We start from the raw sequence: 21,711 nt of genomic DNA, 5'->3' as shown, positions 1-21,711 counted from the left end.
AGTCTTTTTTGTGGGCTTTATCACTTGGTGAGAAGAGAAAAATATATTTTGGGGGAGTCAAGTGTTTTTTCACTACCTGTATCAGGAGTAATAAGTTACCTTTGCAAGGCATTATCCAAGGATTGACAATGACCTTTCCCTGTAGGCCTCACCCAGAAAGCTGAAATATGTCCAAACCAAACCAAAGCAAACCTCTGGATTTCACATTAACACCATACACAGAATACAGTTTTGTAATTGGTTTAAAAAGGGGCTTTCTAGTACTGAGACAAACTCCATTGAGAATGCTTATAGCACAAGTATCATGGCCAGGTTCAGATATATTTGCAAGTCATTTGCATAATCCTGGAGAGAAAATAGTTGACTCTACCTATAGGGTCTTCATTTCTACTTTTTAAATTCTTTTCCCACTCTCTCTTTTCACTGGTCAAACTCTACTTTTCCAGATATATAAGCCAGAGGCAAGTGAAACGTTCTGAATTAGAGCAGATGGCTGAGGACATTTTGTCAAAATTAATTCCATGGGCTGTTAATAAGTGTTATCTTAAAAAAAAAAAATCAAGTGCTTGGAAAACATTGTATTAGTTATAATTAAATAGGATTCTTCACTTAAATACTTGTTAGTGCCTTTTATATGCTAATGTGCATTGTGAATCTTTTGGGAGAGTTGTGTAGATATATATTATCATTTTCAACACTCTCCTAACTTATCTGATCATTATTCTACAAATCCTACTTTGGTAATGCTGTACTAAAGCATAAGTAACCAAAAAGCAGTTCAACGTATAACTTGCAAAGTCCTATTGCATGAAATTGCATGAGAGAAAAATGAAAGTCATTTATTCCTTGAGTAGATTTTCCTTCTTGACTTCCCAAAGGCTATTCCCTACACAGGTATGGAGTCAGGATATGGTTCTTGGCCAAATGCAAATTGTACAGAAAAGTGTTTTCCTAAGCATAGAACTATACAACAGAAGGTAAAGCTGGAAGGGAAGACTCCTTTCATGCCCAATATGTAAATGTTCGAAGTAAAGCTTTTTAAATTAAAGGTGTAGCAAGAATGAACAGAATTAGAGTCAGCCATTCCCCAGGCCCCTCCTGTCCCCTTCCCACCTCTACTGGGGATTCCTCAAAATCTGGAGGCTTTATGGGGTAGGTTTGAAAACAACACATTCTTATGTGTATATAACTCCCTCATTTTTAAGTATGTAAGGTAAGTTGTTATTTATGAGAACAATTAATTTTTATAGAAAGTGGTTCTATTAAAGAAAAAGTCGTCTTGTTCTGATGAATACGTTGATGGGACTAACTGAATGTAGGCTTAGGGCCAGGGAGAGAGGTGAATAGTTTGGTGCGATAATCTAGAGGAGAGTGTAGCGTCTCCACCGCAACATGGGGTTGGGGGAAGAAAACAGATGAGAAAATGACAGGAAGGGGGTGGAGGAGAGGAGTCAGTCAGAGGACTAGAGTCTAGGGTGAAAAGTGGTACAGATGTCTCAGAAGATATTCCAGGTCAGGAGATTTGTAATTCCAGATGAGTCTAAAATTCAACTTTAAGGCATCTACATTATTATGATTATAAAACCTCCCTTTTATGCTCAGATCTTCAGTAAAGTCCAGATAAACCACTATATAGAAATTGAGCAAGAAGTAAGTTTCATGTCTCAGGTTATAGAGGGTGGGACATGGATAGGCCACATGGAACAATCAACCCATAAAATTACGTAATCCAGAAGCAACAAGGGCTCGTTAAGAATGTAAGAAATCTAGACCTCAGCAGAAATCTTAGGGAAGGCTTTACACTTGCATAGAGCGTACAGTGAGGATCCCCAGTAAGGGCTGGGGATCTTACTTCAGTTGAAAGAACAGGGAGATCCCAGCAAATACCTGAATAACAGAAGGAAGTTATACTTTTGCGTGGAGGAATACTTCCTCTCCAAGGACCTGTGGCTTTCATTGCCAAAAAATGCAGTATCCCCCAAACGAGCTAACCTATATTCCTAATGATCAACTGGATCTGCTTGGATGCCTTTCTAGCACTTTAAATTTAGCATAATCCTGATTGTATCTCCCCGCTGTCCTCCCCAAGCTCCTGTATCTTTGTTTCTTGCTTCTTTGAATGCATCCATCACTCACTCTACTTCTCAAGAAGAAACTTTATTCTCCCCTCTTTTCTTTCATTCACACCACATAGCTAAATAGTCATCCAACTTTTGCTGTCGCATACTGTCCCCTTCTACATTTTCTCACTTCTTCAGTTTAGCTTGCATATCCTTGCTAAAATGGTTCCAAGCACCTCTTAACTGCTTACTTTCTCCACTCCATCTACCCTCCATGCTTCACCAATTATCTACCCAAAATGCACATCTGGTCAAGTCACTCCACCACTAAATATCATTTTCTAGCTCCCCATTGCTCATAGGATGATGTTCCCTGTAGCCTGGCTTTTAGCCATCCTCAGTGCCAGTTCCTAAGCTCCGACCAGTGCCGGCTACAACCCCAGAGCCCTCCTCCACCTCACCTGTGATGGCGACATTTTTTTCTCTTTTAGATGCTATGATTTATTATATTTAATGTGGTAACATTTAGATTCATTGTAATTTAATCTCTCATCACTTTAAGTTGTACAATTCATTAACTATATCCTCTAGACTGTGCAAGAAGGCTTTTAGCTTTCTTGCAAATGCGTTCCTGCCCCACTACAAATTTCATCTGCCATTCTCCACCATATAGCATTTTCATCTCTAAAGGCCACCCACAGCATTTTCACCTCTGAATCTTTTCTTCTCCTTTTCTTGTCTTTCCCTACAAGACCTTGTGCAAAACATTCATTCTCTGCCTCTTTACCATAATTCAAAATATCAGTTAAAGTTAAAAATAAAAGGTGTGATAGGAATTGTGTTTGTTCTTCAATGTTTGCCTTGTTTAATACTTTAACTCAAAAGAATAAATAATATGTACAATGCTACATGTTGTATCAGGGGAATGAGTTACAAAGATCTTTGGTGATTGCTAATTACACCTCACAGGTGACCACTACCCTACATGTATGTCTGGGCTTGACCAATGGAATGCCTACTCTCTGGAGACTGATTCTTGCTAACGATTGATTCTTGCTAAAAATGTAGTGTAAAGGCATAGAATACAGCTTGAGAAAAATGGTGCTTGAGTCTTTGTTTCATTATTCATTGTCCAAGTGGCTTTAGGCAAAACATTTCACTTCTCTGAACTTTAATTTTTATCTGTTATACAGTATCTACTTCCCAGGATTGTTATGCAGATCAAATGGAATCAAGTATGTGAAAATACTCTGAAAAAAGTAGAGAAAGGGCTTGTAATCTATAAAATGCTATGCAAATGTGAAAAGGAGTGCTATGAAAAGATAACTGGACATGGCGTCAAAATGCATGGTGCAGGGATTCCCTGGCAGTCCAGTGGTTAGGACTCCATCTGTGCTTCCACTGCAGGGGGCCCAGGTTCGACCCCTGGTTGGGGAACTAAGATCCTGCAAGCTGCATGGTGTGGTAAAAACAAAACAAAAACAAACACAAACAAACAAAAACCATGGTGCTGTGGGTTGACCTGTGTCCTACAAAATGACATATTCAAGTCCTAATCCCCAGTACCTGTAAGTGTGACCTTATTTAGAAATAGGGCATTTGCAGATGTAATTAAATTAAGATGAGATCACTAGGGTGGGCCCTAATCCAATATGACTAGTGTCATTATAAGAAGAGAAGACAGAGAAGCAGGGAAGAATGCCATGTAAAGGTGGGTGCAGAGACTGGAGTGATGCATCTGTAAGCTAAGAACCACAATGGATGCCAACCATTGCCAGAAGTTAATGCAGAGGCATGGAAAAGATTCTCCCTCAAAGCTCTCAGAAGGAGCGAGTCCTGCTGACACATTGATTTCAGACTTCTAGCCTCTGGAACTGAAGGATGGTAAATTTCTTTTGTTTTTAAGCTACCCAGCAGCCTGTGATACTTTGTTGTGGCAGCCCTAGGAAACTAACTCACATGGGTGTGAATTAACTCCATCACTAATTAACTATTTGAATTTGGGTTTAATTATTTAAAAATTTCCCCTGATAACTTAAGGACACTTACCTTTCTGTGATTGTTTCTCTGAGACCACTGGCCACCCCTTTGACCACGGTGCTAGCTTTGGGGGTCAGCACCACCTGAGATATAAAAAATGATCCCTTCTTCCTTCTCTCAGTGATGGATGCCTGAAGAAACTGGATCAGTTTTTCCGGGTCTGTGGTGTTGGCCCAAGGTGCTGGCATCATCTGCCCAGGCCAGAGAAAGGGTACTTCCAGAGCCACTGGACTGTGGTAGAAGACCAGCACTTGGTAGTCCTTCTCCCACAGGTACTTTAGACTCACTTCCTGGGCAAAAATCGCTGGGCACATTTTATTTCCATAGATGTCTTTCAGCATTTGGACGAGTTTTTCATGGTGATACTTCTGCATCCCATAAAAGTGGTTGAAGTCCAAGAATACTACCTCCTTATGGTGATCTGTGAGGAATGCATTGATCTCCTCAAGGCCTTCATTGACTTTGGCACTGAACAAACCATGAGCAAAGTAGAGTTCATTGTCGGGGTCTCTAGGCTTGGTGGAAATTCGAAGATCAAAATAACGGATCCCAGCTCCTAGCTGACCAGTAAAGTTCATGGTTTGAGTGGCTAGCCATTTCCGCATCAGCTTTTTCGCCACAGTTCCAAACACAGAGACAAAATTCTGGACAGTTTCTGGCTGTTCAGGCCCCACTGGAGAGGCTTCATCAATGTAGAAGCTGAAGGAATCATGAGATCCTAGAAGAATAACAAGGCACAATGTGGTTACATTTCAGTCCTTTGTCCTTCCCAACTTCTTTCCGTCTTGCCATGTCCATATCTCTCCCTCAAATGAGCCAAAGGAAATACTAAGGAATATTTACCTAGTACATTCGAATGTCTTAGAAGGGTCTTTTTTTATAACCTAGTATAGTACATGGAGGACTTCAACTGACCAAATGGTTTGTAAAATGATAAGAAAAAAATCCCAACTAATCAATTTTTTAAAATTCAAAAGATCATCTTCTACTTCTGTAAACCAAGAATTTAACATATTCATTAGGGTTGGTTTTCCATATAGGTGGCGTAAGTGACCATTCATAAAGTAGAATTTATAGGAACTCACCAGTTCTCAAATATTTTGTCTACAATCTTGCCCTTTCCCTCTATTTTGGGTTGATTGTAAGCCTAGAGGGCTTGTTTCAATGAATAAAGAAGACCTTTTCACAGGTAGATGATCAGTGTTACTTCCTGCACTTTGGAAAGCACAAGAGGTCACGGGAATAAAGGAGGGGAGAGATAAGGCAAGAGGACGGTACAATTTCTGATATTTTAACATCATTCTTGACCTGCATTTGGGCAATTGTGAATGTAGATGAAGTCAGGTACTTTTTACATATTGAATAAACAATTATTTTTTTCTTGCAAATTAACACAACTGACGGTATTTAAAAATTAACTAGTAGACTATTTTCTTCACAGATATTTCCTCTCTACAGTGAATGCTCTCTTTGGAGTTGCTTCCAAATTTAGAAGAATTTCTTCCTAGGGAGAACCTGTTTAATTATTTATTTTTGGCAGTTACAAATATCAAACCTCCAGAAATGTAGCAATGAACATGTGTATGATTTGCCTGTAAGTACAGAGTGCCATTTAAAATATCATTGGACACAATAAAGGAAAATTATTTCATTTTAATTTTAGAGACACAGATGTAGAGAACAAATGTATGGACACCAAGGGGGGAAAGTGGTGGGGTGTGGTGGTGGTGGGATGAATTGGGAGATTGGGATTGACATATATACACTAATATGTATAAAATGGATAACTAATAAGAACCTGCTGTATACAAAAATAAATTACATTAAAAAATTAAAAAAATATTCAGAAACATTACAGAGAATCTTCACTTAAAAGTTCTTTTAAATAATTTTTAAAGGTAAATGTAAGATTACCAGATCAAAATAAAGTTCTTTTGACTTTGAAAAAAAAGCCTCCTTTACTTCTTGGTAAAATTAAATTAACATATTCTGGATTTTTCACACATTAGAAAAGGCAGATGTCATTATTCCCCATCTGTTACTCAGGCTTCCTTACACCTTGTTGCTCACTCCTGATTTACATCCATTGAAGTACAGGTTTTTCTAGATTTTTCAGTCTTCCAACCCAAGATGTGTACTTGTGCACGTGCATGCACACACACACACACACACCCCCCTGTAAGTTTATTATCACCTCAGGGCCTTTAACTGTTAAGCTATTTGAAGCAAAATTTTTTAGTGATGCAATATTTATCTTTGTCTATATTCCATATCTATGTCAATCTATATCTCTATGCCTATAGAGATATATCTATTTATCTATGTCTAGCAGTAAACAGACTACAGTAATTACAAGAGTATGGATATTAGACACCATGGTGGGTTGTTAGAAAAAATAGTTTGAAACATACTTTGATACCTTGTAAATCATAACCTTTCAAGACTTGGAACAGATAATTCCTCAGAATTATTGGAATTTTTCAAACAATGAAAGGTAACCCCAAAATATAGAAATACCACATTTACTTTCATCCGGAACTATCTGATCTATTTATCTTTAGTAGATGGTATGGGAAGAAAATGTCAGCACTTTCTGGATAAGGAAAACTGTCAGTTTGGATCTGACATTGGCAAATTTTAATAGGGATTTAAATTGCTGCATGTTGATTTATTAGTTGCTGTTCAGTGAATGGCTAATATAAATGAAGAAACTAAACTGTACTATGGTTTAATATACAGCAAGATTATGTTTAAAGAAAGAAATAAAAAAGTGAGCTTAAGAAGAGTTATAATGGGCTTCCCTGGTGGCGCAGGGGTTGAGAGTCCGCCTGCCGATGCAGGGGACACAGGTTCGTGCCCCGGTCCGGGAGGATCCCACATGCCGCGGAGCGGCTGGGCCCGTGAGCCATGGCTGCTGAGCCTGTGCGTCCGGAGCCTGTGCTCCGCAACGGGAGAGGCCACAACAGTGAGAGGCCCGCGTACCAAAAAAAAAAAAAAAAAAAAAAAAACAGTTATAATGAAATGATCTAGGATTGGATTAAAATAAGTATAAATAAGTAAATAAACCCTCAAAATAAGGGTTAATTTATAAAATTTTAAATTAATTTACAGGCACGTGAAGAAAAGGTGGATGAAAGTAATTAGTTACTTCTGTAATCTAATAGAAGACATAATTGGAAGCACACAGAAAGGGAATTAAATATGACTAGACTTCTTTCAGAAATGAGTTGCTCCTTGTTTTTGACACGTTACTAGAAATATTAATTTGTTATTAAGGCCAAAATAAGGTAATATTAAAAATAAAAATTAAAAACAGATAACAGGCAGAAGGAGAAACCACTGATACCCCCACCAGTATTTGTTCTAAGCTTGATGAACAGAATTATTCACCAGATGCAAATATTATTTGAAGAGAATTAAATTATCAATCAACATAAAACACTATGCATTTTGGGAGAAAATACATAATCTAACATTGGCCAAGAAAGAATATTTTCAAGACTTTTAATTTCATTTGGAATAGTAGTTCCTCCCAAATTTCAAAATTTCCTCTAAACCATGAAGCTTTCTATCTGTTTGAACTTAAAACAAAAATACAGCACTACTACTTTATGACTTTCAATAACAGAGAAAGCCTCTGGCCCAGCCCTGTGTCTTTAAAATCAGGGAGCCTGCCCATGAGCAAAACAGTGCTAAACACTATTTCTTTGTTCTAAATCCACAACCTGTGTGCCTTATCTGGTCTAATATTTTGCTTCTACACTGGTTCAGTGTTCCTGTCCTCTTGTCCTCTTATTCTTATTTTATCTACTGCCCAAACTCGTACCTTGGACATGATACTTAAAGTTGCTCCTTTGATTCTGAACTTAGCTTTTCAATTTTGGCTTTGATTTGTCCTCTCTACTTAGACAAGAGCTGGCCACTCCCATTATGAACCCAGGCCAGTCAAGTTCCTTTGCTCTGGCTCTGAATAAGTGAATGGAATGGAAGAGGTTATTGTCTTTCATTTCTTAGAAACAGCCACTTTTATTAGTTTCTCCTCAGTCGGCTACATCATTCCCTCATTCAGACAGTAGGCATACTTCTAAGACAGACCTTAACATTCCCTGTCATCCTGACATTTACATCTCTCTGTTGAGTGTAGGCCCAATCTAGTGACTTTTTTCTAATAAATTAAATAACACAAACATGATGGGATACCACTTCTGAGATTATGCTGCAAAAGACTGTGACTTCCATCATGCTACTCTTTCTCGTGCTGGTTTTGATGAAGCAAACTGCTGTGTTGCAGAGGTCCATGTAACAAAGACCTGGGAATGGCCTCCAGCCAGCAGCAAGTTAGGAACAGAGCCCCTCAGTCTAACAGCCCTCAAAGATCCGAATCCTTCAATAGCCACTGAGTAACCTTGGAAGTACATCCTGCCCCAGTGGGATCTTGACTGCAGCCTTGTGAGAGATCTTGAAGCAGAGGATTCAGTTAATATTTGCCTAGACTCCTGACCCACAGAAACTGTGTCTTGTTTTAAGTGACTAAGTTTGGGGATAATTTGTTACATAGCAATAGTTAACTAATGAAAGCTATAACAACCCTTTGGGGTTAACGAGGGCATTTGAGGTCTACAAACCCAAGCGCCTAATATAAGAACTTGAAATGTTAATGAAGGGAAATTAAATTTAAAATGTTCATATGCACCTCTTTATGCTTGTAAACTATGTATCAGCTAAGAGAAAGAGTGAAAGAAATCAAGTTGGTTTAAAAAGTTTTCTTGAATGGAGGAGTTACTCCATTCTGCATTCTGGTATGGATGACCTTAGATGTCATATAGTCTAATCAGCTAAAATGCAGCATCCATTTTATTAACTCAACAGTGTAAGGGATCTGCGTGATCATCTCATTTTTATGGTCTCTTGTAGTACTGAACTTAACATCTCATCCTATAATTTGCTGTGGTAGGAAGACTTCTAGGATCACCCCCCAAACTTCCATCCCCTGTTATAGATGTCCTATATAATCCCCTCCACTTGAACATGGTAAATATGAGGGATATCATTCTCATGATTATGTTCCAGTATATGGAAGAGTTTTTTTTTTTCAGATGTAATTAAGGTCCCTAATCAGTTGGCTTTGTGTTAACTAAAGAGAGATTATCCTGAGTGGACCTAACCTAAGCAGGTAAGCCCATCAAACAGAGACAACAAGCAGCAGCAGATGTTCTGTTGTCCTTAAGAAACAAAATGCAATGTGGTAGAGAGGATCGTGTGGCAGTTGAAGTGATTAATAGCCTACCAAAATGATATGAAAATTACTTTGAGCTGAATATATCTGAACAATCAGCAGCCACATACAGAAACATTATCTAAATTTAAATAGAACCTCTGAAAATATAGTTACCATTGACTTCCCTCCCAGGGAGTTACTTGATTGGGGAAAAACAAAAACAAAAACAAAAACAAAAAACGACACTTAGCACCAGAAGTGTGAATTCAGCTGCTTGTTAGAATTAAAAAAAAAAAAAAAAAAAGAACCTTCCATACTCTCCCATTGAAGCTCTATCTACCCCTCTTTTGTTAAGTTTAGTATATAAGCCTTTTCTTTCTGGTTATTCCAGTAAGTGACTAGTCTCTGAGTGCTTCTGCATGTACACTGTGCATGCATAAATAAACATTGTCTTTTCTCCTGTTAATCTATCTATTGTTGATTAATTTTTAGACCACCAATCACTGGACCCAAGTTGGAAGAGGAAAAGATTTCCTTCTTATGAAGTGAAGAGTTGGCAGCGTCTAGGAGCTGAGGGCCACAGTGCTACAACTCAAAGAACTACGTTCTGCCAACAATCAGCAAGCTTTCAAAAGGATCCTTAGCCGCAAATGAAATTACAGCCTTGGCCAATACTTTGATTTCAGACTGATGCAGCCTGGTCTTCATATTAAATTAGGCAATACAGTACTTTGAAAACAGCATTGAATGTGTTGGAAGACTAGGCTCGAATTCGAGCTCAGTTACTAACTCAAAGTTTAACACTGGAGCGTCATCGGATTGTTAACTCTTCTGGTTTTGGATTTTCCAATTTGTTCAATTAAGATACTCTCCACACCTACTTCATATGATTCTTACAAGGAAGAAATGAACCCATGTTCATGAAGGTTCCATAAAAGAACTATAAAACTTAAATTACAATTATTTTCATATGGTGATATACCTAGTCACAAAACATCTATTCACTTGTGGCTAAGAAAAACATTACCTAGACAAACACACATTGGGACATCTGTGCAAGCAGGAACGGAAATGATTTAAGTTGCAGGATTTAGATTTTTGTAAATAGTTTTTGAAAATCAGATTCTTATCCATCACTTGTCTAAGATTTAGCAAATGTAGGACAATCAACATTACCACATTTCTTGTTGCTTTGAACAGCAGCTAAATATTTACATTCTGCCATGTTAAGAAAATTGATCTGTTATGTATACTAAGTACTACCTCTCTTCCATTCAATATCTTTCCAGCATTATTTATAAAAGCTCTTTGAGATGGAGTTCTGGTTGGTCTCTCAGTTTGGTCACAGTTCCATTTCAAATTCTGCAAAATTATGGGTTTAATAAACATCAAAGAAAATGCATCAAGTTCATTTCATCTGTGAACCTTCAGAACAAGAAGGCCCAGGAGGCTAAGGTTTGACATGCTCATGAGTGTGCAATTCTGATATCTATATCCTGATCTTAGAATTCAGGCTCTGACTCCATCAATATAAGAACTGCTCCTCTCCTGGTCTCTGCAGGGCACTAAGCTTGCTTGCAAAAGTTTATGCATGGCACTCTGTATTTCCCTTTCCTTGCCTGTTTTATTCCTGTTTCATTTAGCACAGCACCAAGGTTTTTAAGATTCCTGCTTTCTGGGAACAGGTTTCCTGTGTATTTGATATCTTGGTACCTTTTGTGATTATAAGGCCAACACCACAGGAGTAGGGAAGCATACGTACCTGCAATCTGTGAACCGAAAGAAGACTGCTGGATGAAGGGGTGAAAGAGTATATTTAGCTTTTGACGCCCTTTTCTAGGGTAGAAGATAAGCAGGTGGTAGTATCTCTACTTTCCATGGGAAGAGACAGAGTTCTGGAGTGAAGTTTACCCACTGGCCTTCCCTTCATGAAAGTCTCAGTCCTAGTCTTCTTCTGCAACTTACATGTATTCCCTTCTCTGTGGCAAAGCCTTTGTTTACTCATGGTGGTCTTCCTTTCCCCTGAATTCACAGTTCGTCTAGTCTGCAGCTCCTTCTCATCAACCAGTACCAGTTATTAGATGTTGTAACTAATGCTCATTATGTTCATTGAATTTTTATTCAGTCTTTATATCTTGCTTTCCACCTGCAATCCCCCAACATACATATTGATTTTAATCTAGATTGTAAGCTTCCCCAAAAGAAAAAACTATGCCTTATAATCTCCTGTACCCACTACTGTATCCAGCTTTATAAATATAAAAACATTTGGTTCAAGTCAATGGGTCAAAATTGTTCACATGGGATATGCTATAAAAGCAAAATCACTACTTCTACTAATAACCATTTTTACAGATTAGGCCATTATTGACCCCCTTTTTCTTTACTATTTCCTTTTAGATTTCTCAGAAAATTAGTCTACACAGCCTGGCTCTCTCTCCCTAACTTTGGTTCCATCTTTAACTGCTGTAATCACACTATCATGATTGTAACTCATATAAAACCTCTGTGAAATATCCTCAGTGACTACTAAAGAAACTCACCAGCCTTCTGTGATCTCATTCCTAAATCCTAGCACAGAGCTTAGCAGGCATTTACGTTAACATTGTTGAGTAAAGGAATGAGTGAATCCTGCTCAGCCTTGCTGGAACATTTGATACTTCCTTCTTGAAATATTTTCCTCCTTTGGCTTTTTAGCCATGACTCTTTCCTAGTTTTTCTACTTTCTTGTAACTGTCCTTTCTCAGTCTCCTTTTGCCGCCTCTTGCTGCTCTTCCAATTCCTAAATGAGAGTGTTATCCAAAGTTCTATTCAAGACTTCAACTTGCTCCATGCTTCTTCCTAGGGTGATCTCATTCATTTCTTTGGCCTCATGCCTTATAATAGATGCATAATAAATTGATCCCATCTAATCTGACCTCCATTACAGATTCCCTGTCTGCCTATCAGGTAACTAAATTTCATTGCTCCATGGGAAACTTAAACTTAAAATGTTTTAGATGAAACATAGTATCTTCCCCTTCAAACCTGCTCCTTTATATGTGTCCCTATCATACTTATCTCATATTCCTTCCATCTCATCCTTGGATTCATCTTGAATTCTTACCTGCCCCTCAAACCTCACATTCAGTCAGCCTTAAAGTCCCATTGTACTGACCTCCAAATCCTCTCTCAGATATGGCCTCTTCTTTTCCATTCCATTGCCAATGGCCTGGTTTCCGGTTGGGACCACTGACATAGCTTTTAGGTAATGTTCCCTTTATCCTAGCTACTACCATTTAACCTTCCTCTTCAGGCATTATCCTGCCTCAGCCTCTAGAATGGACTTAATCTTAGAAAAAAAGCTATAGAATTGATTTCAGACAATAGAGTGGCACGTCTCATCAAATTCCTCTTGCTCTCTGTCTCACTTTCATTAACAGGAATCTGGTCTTGGTAACTTATCCAGTATTCAAGTCTTCTAAGGAAATTATTTTCTCTTATGACTCCATCCCACCCTTAGGATACTGAAATTTCACCACTAAATGTTAGGCTGGTAAGTAGAACTTAGTTATGTGTTGAGCCTCTCTGCCTGTTGGTGTTCCTTCAATATTGTCGACTCCAGAGTACTAATTAGTCAGCTCCATTCCCTGTTACCTTGTACTAAAATCCCTAAACACAACTCTGTGTGGACTCTGGCCTTGAGAGGGTACAAACCTGATTGATGGCATATAGGACTCTGACCTCAGCACATGATCATCTCTGCAGGGAGATCTGTACTGCCCCATTCCCGGTAGTACTTAATAAACAAAACCTCCTATTGGTTTCTGACTGTAATAGAGTAGGGAACATACACAGATTATGAAAAAATATTAATTCTCAAATCACTTTTACTTGATTTGGAAGTCAGTCAATTCTCTCCAATTGTAACTATACAATACTCAATCTGACAGAAAAAAATGTAAAAATCAATTATTTGGTTATTATTTGACAACCTACAATTAATCTCATTAATTTTTCCCCCCGTTGATTAAAGTGATCGGTTATTTGGATTTTTCAGAGACAAAGGCCAAACCTTGAGGAGTAAGGATCACTCCTTATTCCTGTCATGTAATCTTGCTTCAGTCCTCTAGCACACGATAGGGCTTTGTGGACAATACAAGTGATTTTGTGTCATCAGAGATAATGCACAATATGTAATACAAACTAAGACACTTCTAAAACTGAACAGATAATTAAAAACTACATGCTTGTAATTTAATATTTGTACTTCACTTGACATAAATGTATAGGAAATACAATTTTTAATATTAAATTAAACCTGACACATCTTGTAGAACACTGAGATTAATCCTTTTGTAAAGGAAAAATCAAAATGACCATGCTGTGTTTTCTCCTTGGATAAATCTGTATCTTTCATATCGTGTAAAGCCACACTCAGCACGTCTCAGAGACAGTAAGCTAAAGTAAAGGAGGTTGGTTTCTTTACTTTTAAGTCTTTTGATCCAGGATCCCAGATGCTAAATTTGAGAAGCCTTATTACATTAATGCCTCCCAGTAGAGAAGCTCAATATTCATCACAATTTCTTTAAACTTGCTGGGTCGTTTCTTTAAACCAGTAGAGGAGCTGACAGTGAATAGTTTAGAGCAGCAGCGTTTCAGTCAAGGGGCGGAAAAGAAAGCCTGCTCCAACTGCCACCCTTGGTGAAACTTATTAAACCTCTTTTTCATATAGATGTCCTTTTAAGGACTATCAATAGGGTTGTCTGAAAAATAATTAAAAGACACCCCAAGAAATAAAGAATCCCTAAATTACTGCTAACTTCCCATAAACCAGCTCAGGTATACATTCTCCCTCTCCACTGCAGCATCTGCCTGGACCATTCTCAGGAGCTGCTAAGCCAGGGATAACAGTATCCCAAACTTCTAAATCTGCCAGCATAGCATTGGTGAGGGCAGCTTCCTAAATGGGAAGGTCCTGAGACCAGGAAGAATCTATATATGAAATATAAAGATTTAAGAAGAAAATCAATAGAGCAGCAATACTGTTAGGTAATCAGAAAGACCAATAGACCCATCTGTTTCCCTAGAGAAGTGGTATTTAACCAGGGTTGATTTTGATCCAGGAAATATTTGACAACACCTGGAGATGTTTTGTGTTGTTATAAGTGAAGGGGGCAGTGCTACTGGCATTGAGTGGGTAGAGGGCCAGAGATGCAGCTGACCATCCTGCAGTGCACTGGACAGCTTCCACAACAAAGAATGAACCAGCCCAAAATGTCTGTACAGTAGTTCCCCTCATCTGCAGGGGATATGTTCCAAGACACCCAGTGGATGCCTGAAACCAAGAATAGTACCAAATCCTATATATACTATGTTTTTTCCTATACGGACATACATATGATAAAGTTTAACTTATAAATTAGGCACAGTAAGAAACTATCTGAATTGCCAGCATCACTACTCTTGCACTTTCGGGCCATTATTAAGTAAAATAAGTGTTACTTGGAACACAAGCACTGAGATACCATGGCAGTCTATGTGATAACCAAGATGGCTAAGTGACCAATGGGTGGGATACCCTGCTCAAAAGGATGATTCACTGCCAAGGTGGGACAGAGTGGTCAGCATGAGGTTTCATCACACTACTTAAACAGTGAGCAACTTAAAACTTATGAATTGTTCATTTCTGGAATTTTCCATGTAATATTTTTGGGCCAGAGATGACCCGGATAACTGAAACCTCAAAAAGCAGAACATCGAATAAGGGGGGACGACTGTACTAACAAGGTTGAGAAAGCTTGCTCCAGTTGAAACTGTACAGGCAGATAAAGTAATTTCCAGAAGTATAAACCAAACATGGAATTGTCTCCCTCCACCCACACACACATTTTCCCACAGTAAAACTCATCTCTCACATGCTTCTCATGGTGTCATTTTACTTTTAAGATATTCTGAATACTTACAGCAACTAAAACTATCACATATGAAACACTGCATTTTTTTTTTTTTTCGGTATGTGGGCCTCTCACAGTTGTGGCCTCTCCCATTGTGGAGCACAGGCTCCAGACGCGCAGGCTCAGAGGCCATGGTTCACGGGCCCAGCCGCTCCGTGGGATCCTCCCGGACCAGGGAACGAACCCGTGTCCCCTGCATCGACAGGTGGACTCTCAACCACTGCGCCACCAGGGAAGCCCTGCTTTTTTTTTTTTTTTAACATCTTTATTGGAGTATAAGTACAATCTTGTGTTAGTTTCTGCTGTATGATAGAATGAATCAGCTATATGCATACGTATATCCCTATATGCCCTCCTGTTTGTTTCTCCCTATCCACCCCTCTAGGTGGTCACAAAGCACGGAGCTGATCTCCCTGTGCTATGCAGCTGCTTCCCACTAGCTACCTATTTTACATTTGGTAGTGTACATGCCACTCTCTCACTTCTTCCCAGCTTGCCCATCCCCCTCCCCATGTCCTCAAGTTCACTCTCTACATTTGGTCTTTATTCCTGTCCTGTCACAAGGTTCTTCAGAACCATTTTTTTTTTTAAGATTCCATATATATGTGTCAGTATACGGTATATGTTTTTCTCTTTCTGACTTACTTTACTCTGTATGACAGACTCTAGGTCCATCCACCTCACTACAAATAACTCATTTTCATTTGTTTTTATGGCTGAGTAATATTCCATTGTATATATGTGCCACAACTCCTTTATCCATTCATCTGTCGATGTACACTTAGGTTGCTTCCATGTCCTGGCTATTATAAATAGAGCTGCAATGAACATTGTGGTATATGACACTTTTTGAATTATGGTTTTCTCAGGGTATATGCCCAGTAGTGGGATTGCCGGGTTGTACGGTAGTTCTATTTTTAGTTTTTTAAGGAACTTCCATACTGTTCTCCATAGTGGCTGTATCAATTTACATTCCCACCAACAGTGCAAGAGGGTTCCATCCTCTCCAGCATTTATTGTTTGTGGATTCTTTGATGATGGCCATTCTGACTGGTGTGAGGTGATACCTCATTGAAGTTTTGATTTGCATTTCTCTAATGATTAGTGATGTTGAGCATCCTTTCATGTGTTTGTTGGCAATTTGTATATCTTCTTTAGAGAAATGTCTCCTTAGGTCTTCTACCCATTTTGGGATTGGCTTGTCTGTTTTTTTGATATTGGGCTGCATGAGCTGCTTGTATATTTTGGACATTAATCCTTTGTCGGTTGCTTCATTGGCAAATATTTTCTCCCATTCTGATGGTTGTCTTTTCATCTTGTTTATGGTTTCTGTTGCTATGCAAAAGCTTTTAAGTTTCATTAAGTCCCATTTGTTTATTTTTGTTTTTATTTCCATTTCTCTAGGAGGTGGCTCAAAAAGAATCTTACTGTGATTTATGTCAAAGAGTGTTCTGCCCATGTTTTCCTCTAAGAGTTTTATAGTGTCTGTCCTCACATTTAGGTATCTAATCCATTTTAAGTTTATTTTTGTATATGGTATTAGGGAGGGCTCTAATTTCATTCTTTAACATGTAGCTATCCAGTTTTCCCAGCACCACTTATTGAAGAGGCTGTCTATTATCCATTGTATATTCTTGCCTCCTTTATCAAAGATAAGGTGACCATATGTGCGTGGGTTTATCTCTGGGCTTTCTATCCTGTTACATTGTATCTATCTTTCTGTTTGTGCCGGTACCATACTGTCTTGATTACTGTAGCTTTGTAATATAGCCTGAAGTCAGAGAGCCTGATTCCTCCACCTCCGTTTTTCTTCTCAACATTGCTTTGGCTATTTGGGGTCTTTTGTGTTTCCATACAAATTGTTAAGTTTTTTGTTCTAGTTCTGTGAAAAATGCCATTGGTAGTTTGATAGGGATTGCATTGAACCTGTAGATTGCTTTGGGTAGTAGAGTCATTTTCACAATGTTGATTCTTCCAATCCAAGATAATGGTAGATCTCTCCATCTATTTGTATGATCTTTAATTTCTTTCATCAATGTCTTATAGTTTTCTGCATACAGGCCTTTTATCTCCTTAGGTAGGTTTATTCTTAGGTATTTTATTCTTTTTGTTGCAATGGTAATTGGGAGTGTTTCCTTAATTTCTCTCTCAGATTTTTCATCATTAGTGTACAGGATGCAAGACATTGCTGTGCATTAATTTTGTATCCTGCTACTTTACCAAATTAATTCATTAGCTCTAGTAGATTTCTGGTAGCATCTCTAGGATTCTCTATGTATAGTATCATGTCAGCTGCAAACAGTGACAGCTTTACTTCTTCTTTTCCAATTTGGATTACTTTTCTTTCTTTTTCTTCTCTGATTGCTGTGGCTAAAACTTCCAAACTATGTTGAATAATAGTGGTGAGAGTGGGCAACCTTGTCTTGTTCCTGATCTTAGTGGAAATGGTTTCAGTTTTTCACCATTGATGATAATGTTGACTGTGGGTTTGTCATATATGGCCTTTATTTTGTTGATGTAGGTTCCCTCAATGCCTACTTTCTGGAGGGTTTTTATCATAAATGGGTGTTGAATTTTGTCAAAAGTTTTTTCTGCATCAATTGAAATGATCATATGGTTTTTCTCCTTCAATTTGTTAATATGGTGTATCACACTGTTTGATTTGCATACATTGAAGAATCCTTGCATTCCTGGGATAAACCCCACTTGATCATGGTGTATGATCCTTTTAATGTGCTGTTGGTTTCTGTTTGATAGTATTTTGTTGAGGATTTTTGCATCTAGGTTCATCAGTGATATTGGCCTGTAGTTTTCTTTCTTTGTGACATCTTTGTCTGGTTTTGGTATCAGGGTGATGGTGGCCTCCTAGAATGAATTTGGGAGTGTTCCTCTCTCTGCTATATTTTGGAAGAGTTTGAGAAGGATAGGTGTTAGCTCTTCTCTAAATGTTTGATAGAATTCACCTGTGAAGCCATCTTCTCCTGGGCTTTTGTTTGTTGGAAGATATTTAATCACAGTCTCAATTTCAGGGCTTGTGATTGGTCTGTTCATATTTTTTTTCTTCCTGGTTCAGTCTCGGAAGGTTGTGCATTTCTAAGAATTTGTCCATTTCTTCCAGGTTGTCCATTTTATTGGCATAGTGTTGCTTGTAGTAATCTCTCATGATCCTTTGTATTTCTGCAGTATCTGTTGTTACTTCTCCTTTTTCATTTCTAATTCTGTTGATTACAGTCTTTTCCCTTTTTTTCTTGATGAGTCTGGTTAATGGTTTATCAATTTTTTTATCTTCTTGAAGAACCTGTTTTTGGTTTTATTGATCTTTGGTATTGTTTCCTTCATATCTTTTTCATTTATTTCAAATCTGATTTTTATGATTTCCTTCCTTCTGGTAACTTTGGGTTTTTTATGTTCTTCTTTCTGTAATTGCTTTAGCTGTAAGGTTAGGTTGTTTATTTGAGATGTTTATTGTTTCTTGAGGTAGGATTGTATTGCTATAAACTTCCCTCTTAGAACTGTTTTTGCTCTATCCCATAGGATTTGGGTCGTTGTGTTTTCATTGTCATTTGTTTCCAGGTATTTTTTAATTTCTTTTTTGATTTCTTCAGTGATATCTTGGTTATTTAGTAGTGTATTGTTTAGCCTCCATGTGTTTGTATATTTTACATTTTTTCCCCTGTAATTGATATATAGTAATTGATATCTAGTCTTATAGTGTTATGGTCAGAAAAGATACTTGATATGATTTCAAGTTTCTTAAGTTTACCAAGGCTTGATTTGTGACCCAAGATAAGATCTATCCTGGAGAATGTTCCATGAGCACTAGATAAGAAAGTGTATTCTGTTGTTGTTAGATGGAATGTCCTATAAATATCAATTAAGTCCATCTTGTTTAATGTGTCGTTTAAAGCTTGTGTTTCCTTATTTATTTTCATTTTGGATGATCTGTCCATTGGTGAATTTGGGGTGTTAAAGTCCCCTATTCTTATTGTGTTACTCTCAGTTTCTCCCTTTATGGCTGTTAACATTTGCCTTATGTATTGAGGTGCATAAATATTACAATTGTTATATCTTTTTCTTGGATTGATCCCTTGATCGTTATATAGTGTCCTTCTTTGTCTCTTGTAATAATCTTTATTTTAAAGTCTATTTTGTTTGATATGAGAATTGCTACTCCAGCTTTCTTTTGATTTCCATTTGCATGGAATATTTTTTTCCATCCCCTCACTTTCAGTCTGTATGTGTCCCTAGGTCTGAAGTGGGTCTCTTGTAGACAGCATATATATGGGTCTTGTTTTGTATCCATTCAGCCAGTCTATGTCTTTTGGTTGAAACATTTAATCCATTTACATTTAAGGTAATTATCGATATGTATGTTCCTATTCCCATTTTCTTAATTGTTTTGGGTTTGTTATTGTAGGTCTTTTCCTTCTCTTGTGCTTCCTGCCTAGAGAAATTCCTTTAGCATTTGTTGTAAAGCTGCTGTGGTGGTGCTGCATTCTCTTAGATTTTGCTTGTCTGTAAAGTTTTTATTTACTCCATCGAATCTGACTGCAATCCTTGCTGGGTAGAGTAATGTTGGTTGGTAGGTTTTTCCCTTTCATCACTTTAAATACCTCCTGCCACTTCCTTCTGGCTTGCAGTGTTTCTGCTGAAAGGTCAGCTGTTAACCTTATGGGGATTCTCTTGTATGTTTCTTTTCCCTTGCTGCTTTAATATTTTTTCATTGTATTTAATTTTTGATAGTTTAATTAATATGTGTCTTGGTTGGTTTCTCCTTGGATTTACCCTCTATGGGACTCTCTGTGCTTCCTGGACTTGATTGACTATTGATTGACTTGTGATTGGCTTGATTGGCTCTGTTTGTGGTCTCCTTTTTGCAGGCTCCAGTTTTGTAGTTCCTGTTGGTTTTGGTGTCTGCCCTCTGTGGGTAAAGTTGGTTCAGTGGTTTGTGTAGGCTTCCTGGTGGAGAGGACTGGTGCCTGTGTTCTAGTGTATGAGGCTGGATTTTATCTTTCTGGTGGGCAGGACCATGTCTGGTGGTGTGTTTTGGGGTATCTATGAACTTATTAAGATTTTAGGCAGCCTCTCTGCTAATGGGTGGGGTTGTGTTCCTGTCTTGCTATTTGTTTGGCGTGGGTTTCCACCCTGGACCTTGCTCGTCGTTGAGTGGAGTTGGGTCTTAACGTTGAGATGGAGATCTCTCGGAGAGCTCTTGCTGAATGATATCACGTGGGGCCAGGAGATCTGTGGTGGTCCAGTGTCCTGAATTTGGCTCTCGCACCTCAGAGGCTCAGGCCTGACACCTGGCTGGAGTTCCAAGACCCTATCAGCCACACAGCTCAGAAGAGAAGGGAGAAAAGAAAGAAAGAAAAATAAAATAAAATAAAATAAAATGTTATTAAAATAAAAAGTGTTTAAAAATTATTAAAATTAAAAAAATTAAGTAATAAAAAATAAAGAAGAAGCAGCCAAACCAGTAAATAAATCCACCAATGATAACAAGTGCTAAAAGCTATACTAATATACACATAAAAATCAGTAACTAGTCTGTCGCATACAGCAAACCCCAAGTCTACAGTTGCTCCCAAAGTCCACTGCCTCAATTTTGGGATGATTCTTTGTCTATTCAGGTATTCCACAGATGAAGGATACATCAAGTTGACTGTGGAGATTTAATCCGCTGCTCCTGAAGCTGCACAGAGAAATTTCCCTTTCTCTTCTTTGTTTGCACAGCTCCTGGGGTTCAGCTTTGGATTTGGTCCCATCTCTGCATGTAGGTCACCCTCTGGCATCTGTTCTTCACCCAGACAGGAGGGGATTAAAGGAACGGCTGATTAGGGGTTTCTGGCTCACTCAGGCCAGGGGGAGGGAGGGGTATGGATGCAGGCTGAGCCTGAGGTTGCAGAGGCTGGCATGACGTTGCAACTGCCTGTGGCGCCGTGCATTCTCCCAGGAAAGTTGTCCCTGGATCCCGGGACCCTGGCAGTGGTGGGCTGCACAGGCTCCTGGGAGGGGAGGTGTGGATAATGACCTGTGCTTGCACACAGGATTCTTGGTGGCTGCAGCAGCAGCCTTAGCATTTCATGCCCGTCTCTGGGGTCCGTGATGATAGCCGCAGCTTGCGCCTGTCTCTGGAGCTTGTTTAGGTGGTGCTCTGCCTTCTGTGGGCAGACGGGGAAGGAATCCCCTCTCCTTGTGCACCCCGAAACAATGGTCTCTTGTCTCTTCGGCAGCTCCAGACTTTTCCCGGACTCCCTCCCGGCTAGCCGTGGTGCACTAGCCCCCTTCAGGCTGTGTTCACGCCACCAACCCCAGTCCTCTCCCTGCGCTCCGACCTCTGAAGCCAGAGCCTCAGCTCTCAGCCCCCGCCCGCCCTGGCGGGTGAGCAGACAAGCCTCTCGGGCTGGTGAGTGTTGGTCGGCACTGATCCTCTGTGTGGGAATCTCTCCACTTTGCC

At 38.8% G+C, this 21,711-nt stretch overlaps 1 protein-coding gene across 1 annotated transcript in view; it reads right to left on the bottom strand.

The window, feature by feature from the left end:
- Positions 1-21,711, bottom strand: part of PLCXD3 (phosphatidylinositol specific phospholipase C X domain containing 3) — a 192,305-nt gene that overhangs the window by 54,016 nt on the left and 116,578 nt on the right. Inside the window, exon 2 of the mRNA XM_004265962.4 lies at positions 4,110-4,818. Within this exon, the coding sequence (XP_004266010.1) occupies positions 4,110-4,818 (709 nt within the window). The remainder of the gene's footprint in view (positions 1-4,109; positions 4,819-21,711) is intronic.

The sequence above is a fragment of the Orcinus orca genome, chromosome 3, assembly GCF_937001465.1.
Source record: "Orcinus orca chromosome 3, mOrcOrc1.1, whole genome shotgun sequence".
NCBI classification, from domain to species: Eukaryota; Metazoa; Chordata; class Mammalia; order Artiodactyla; family Delphinidae; genus Orcinus; species Orcinus orca.
The sequence above is the reverse complement of the archived record's forward strand: the minus strand, read 5'-3'. Positions and strand labels throughout refer to the sequence as shown.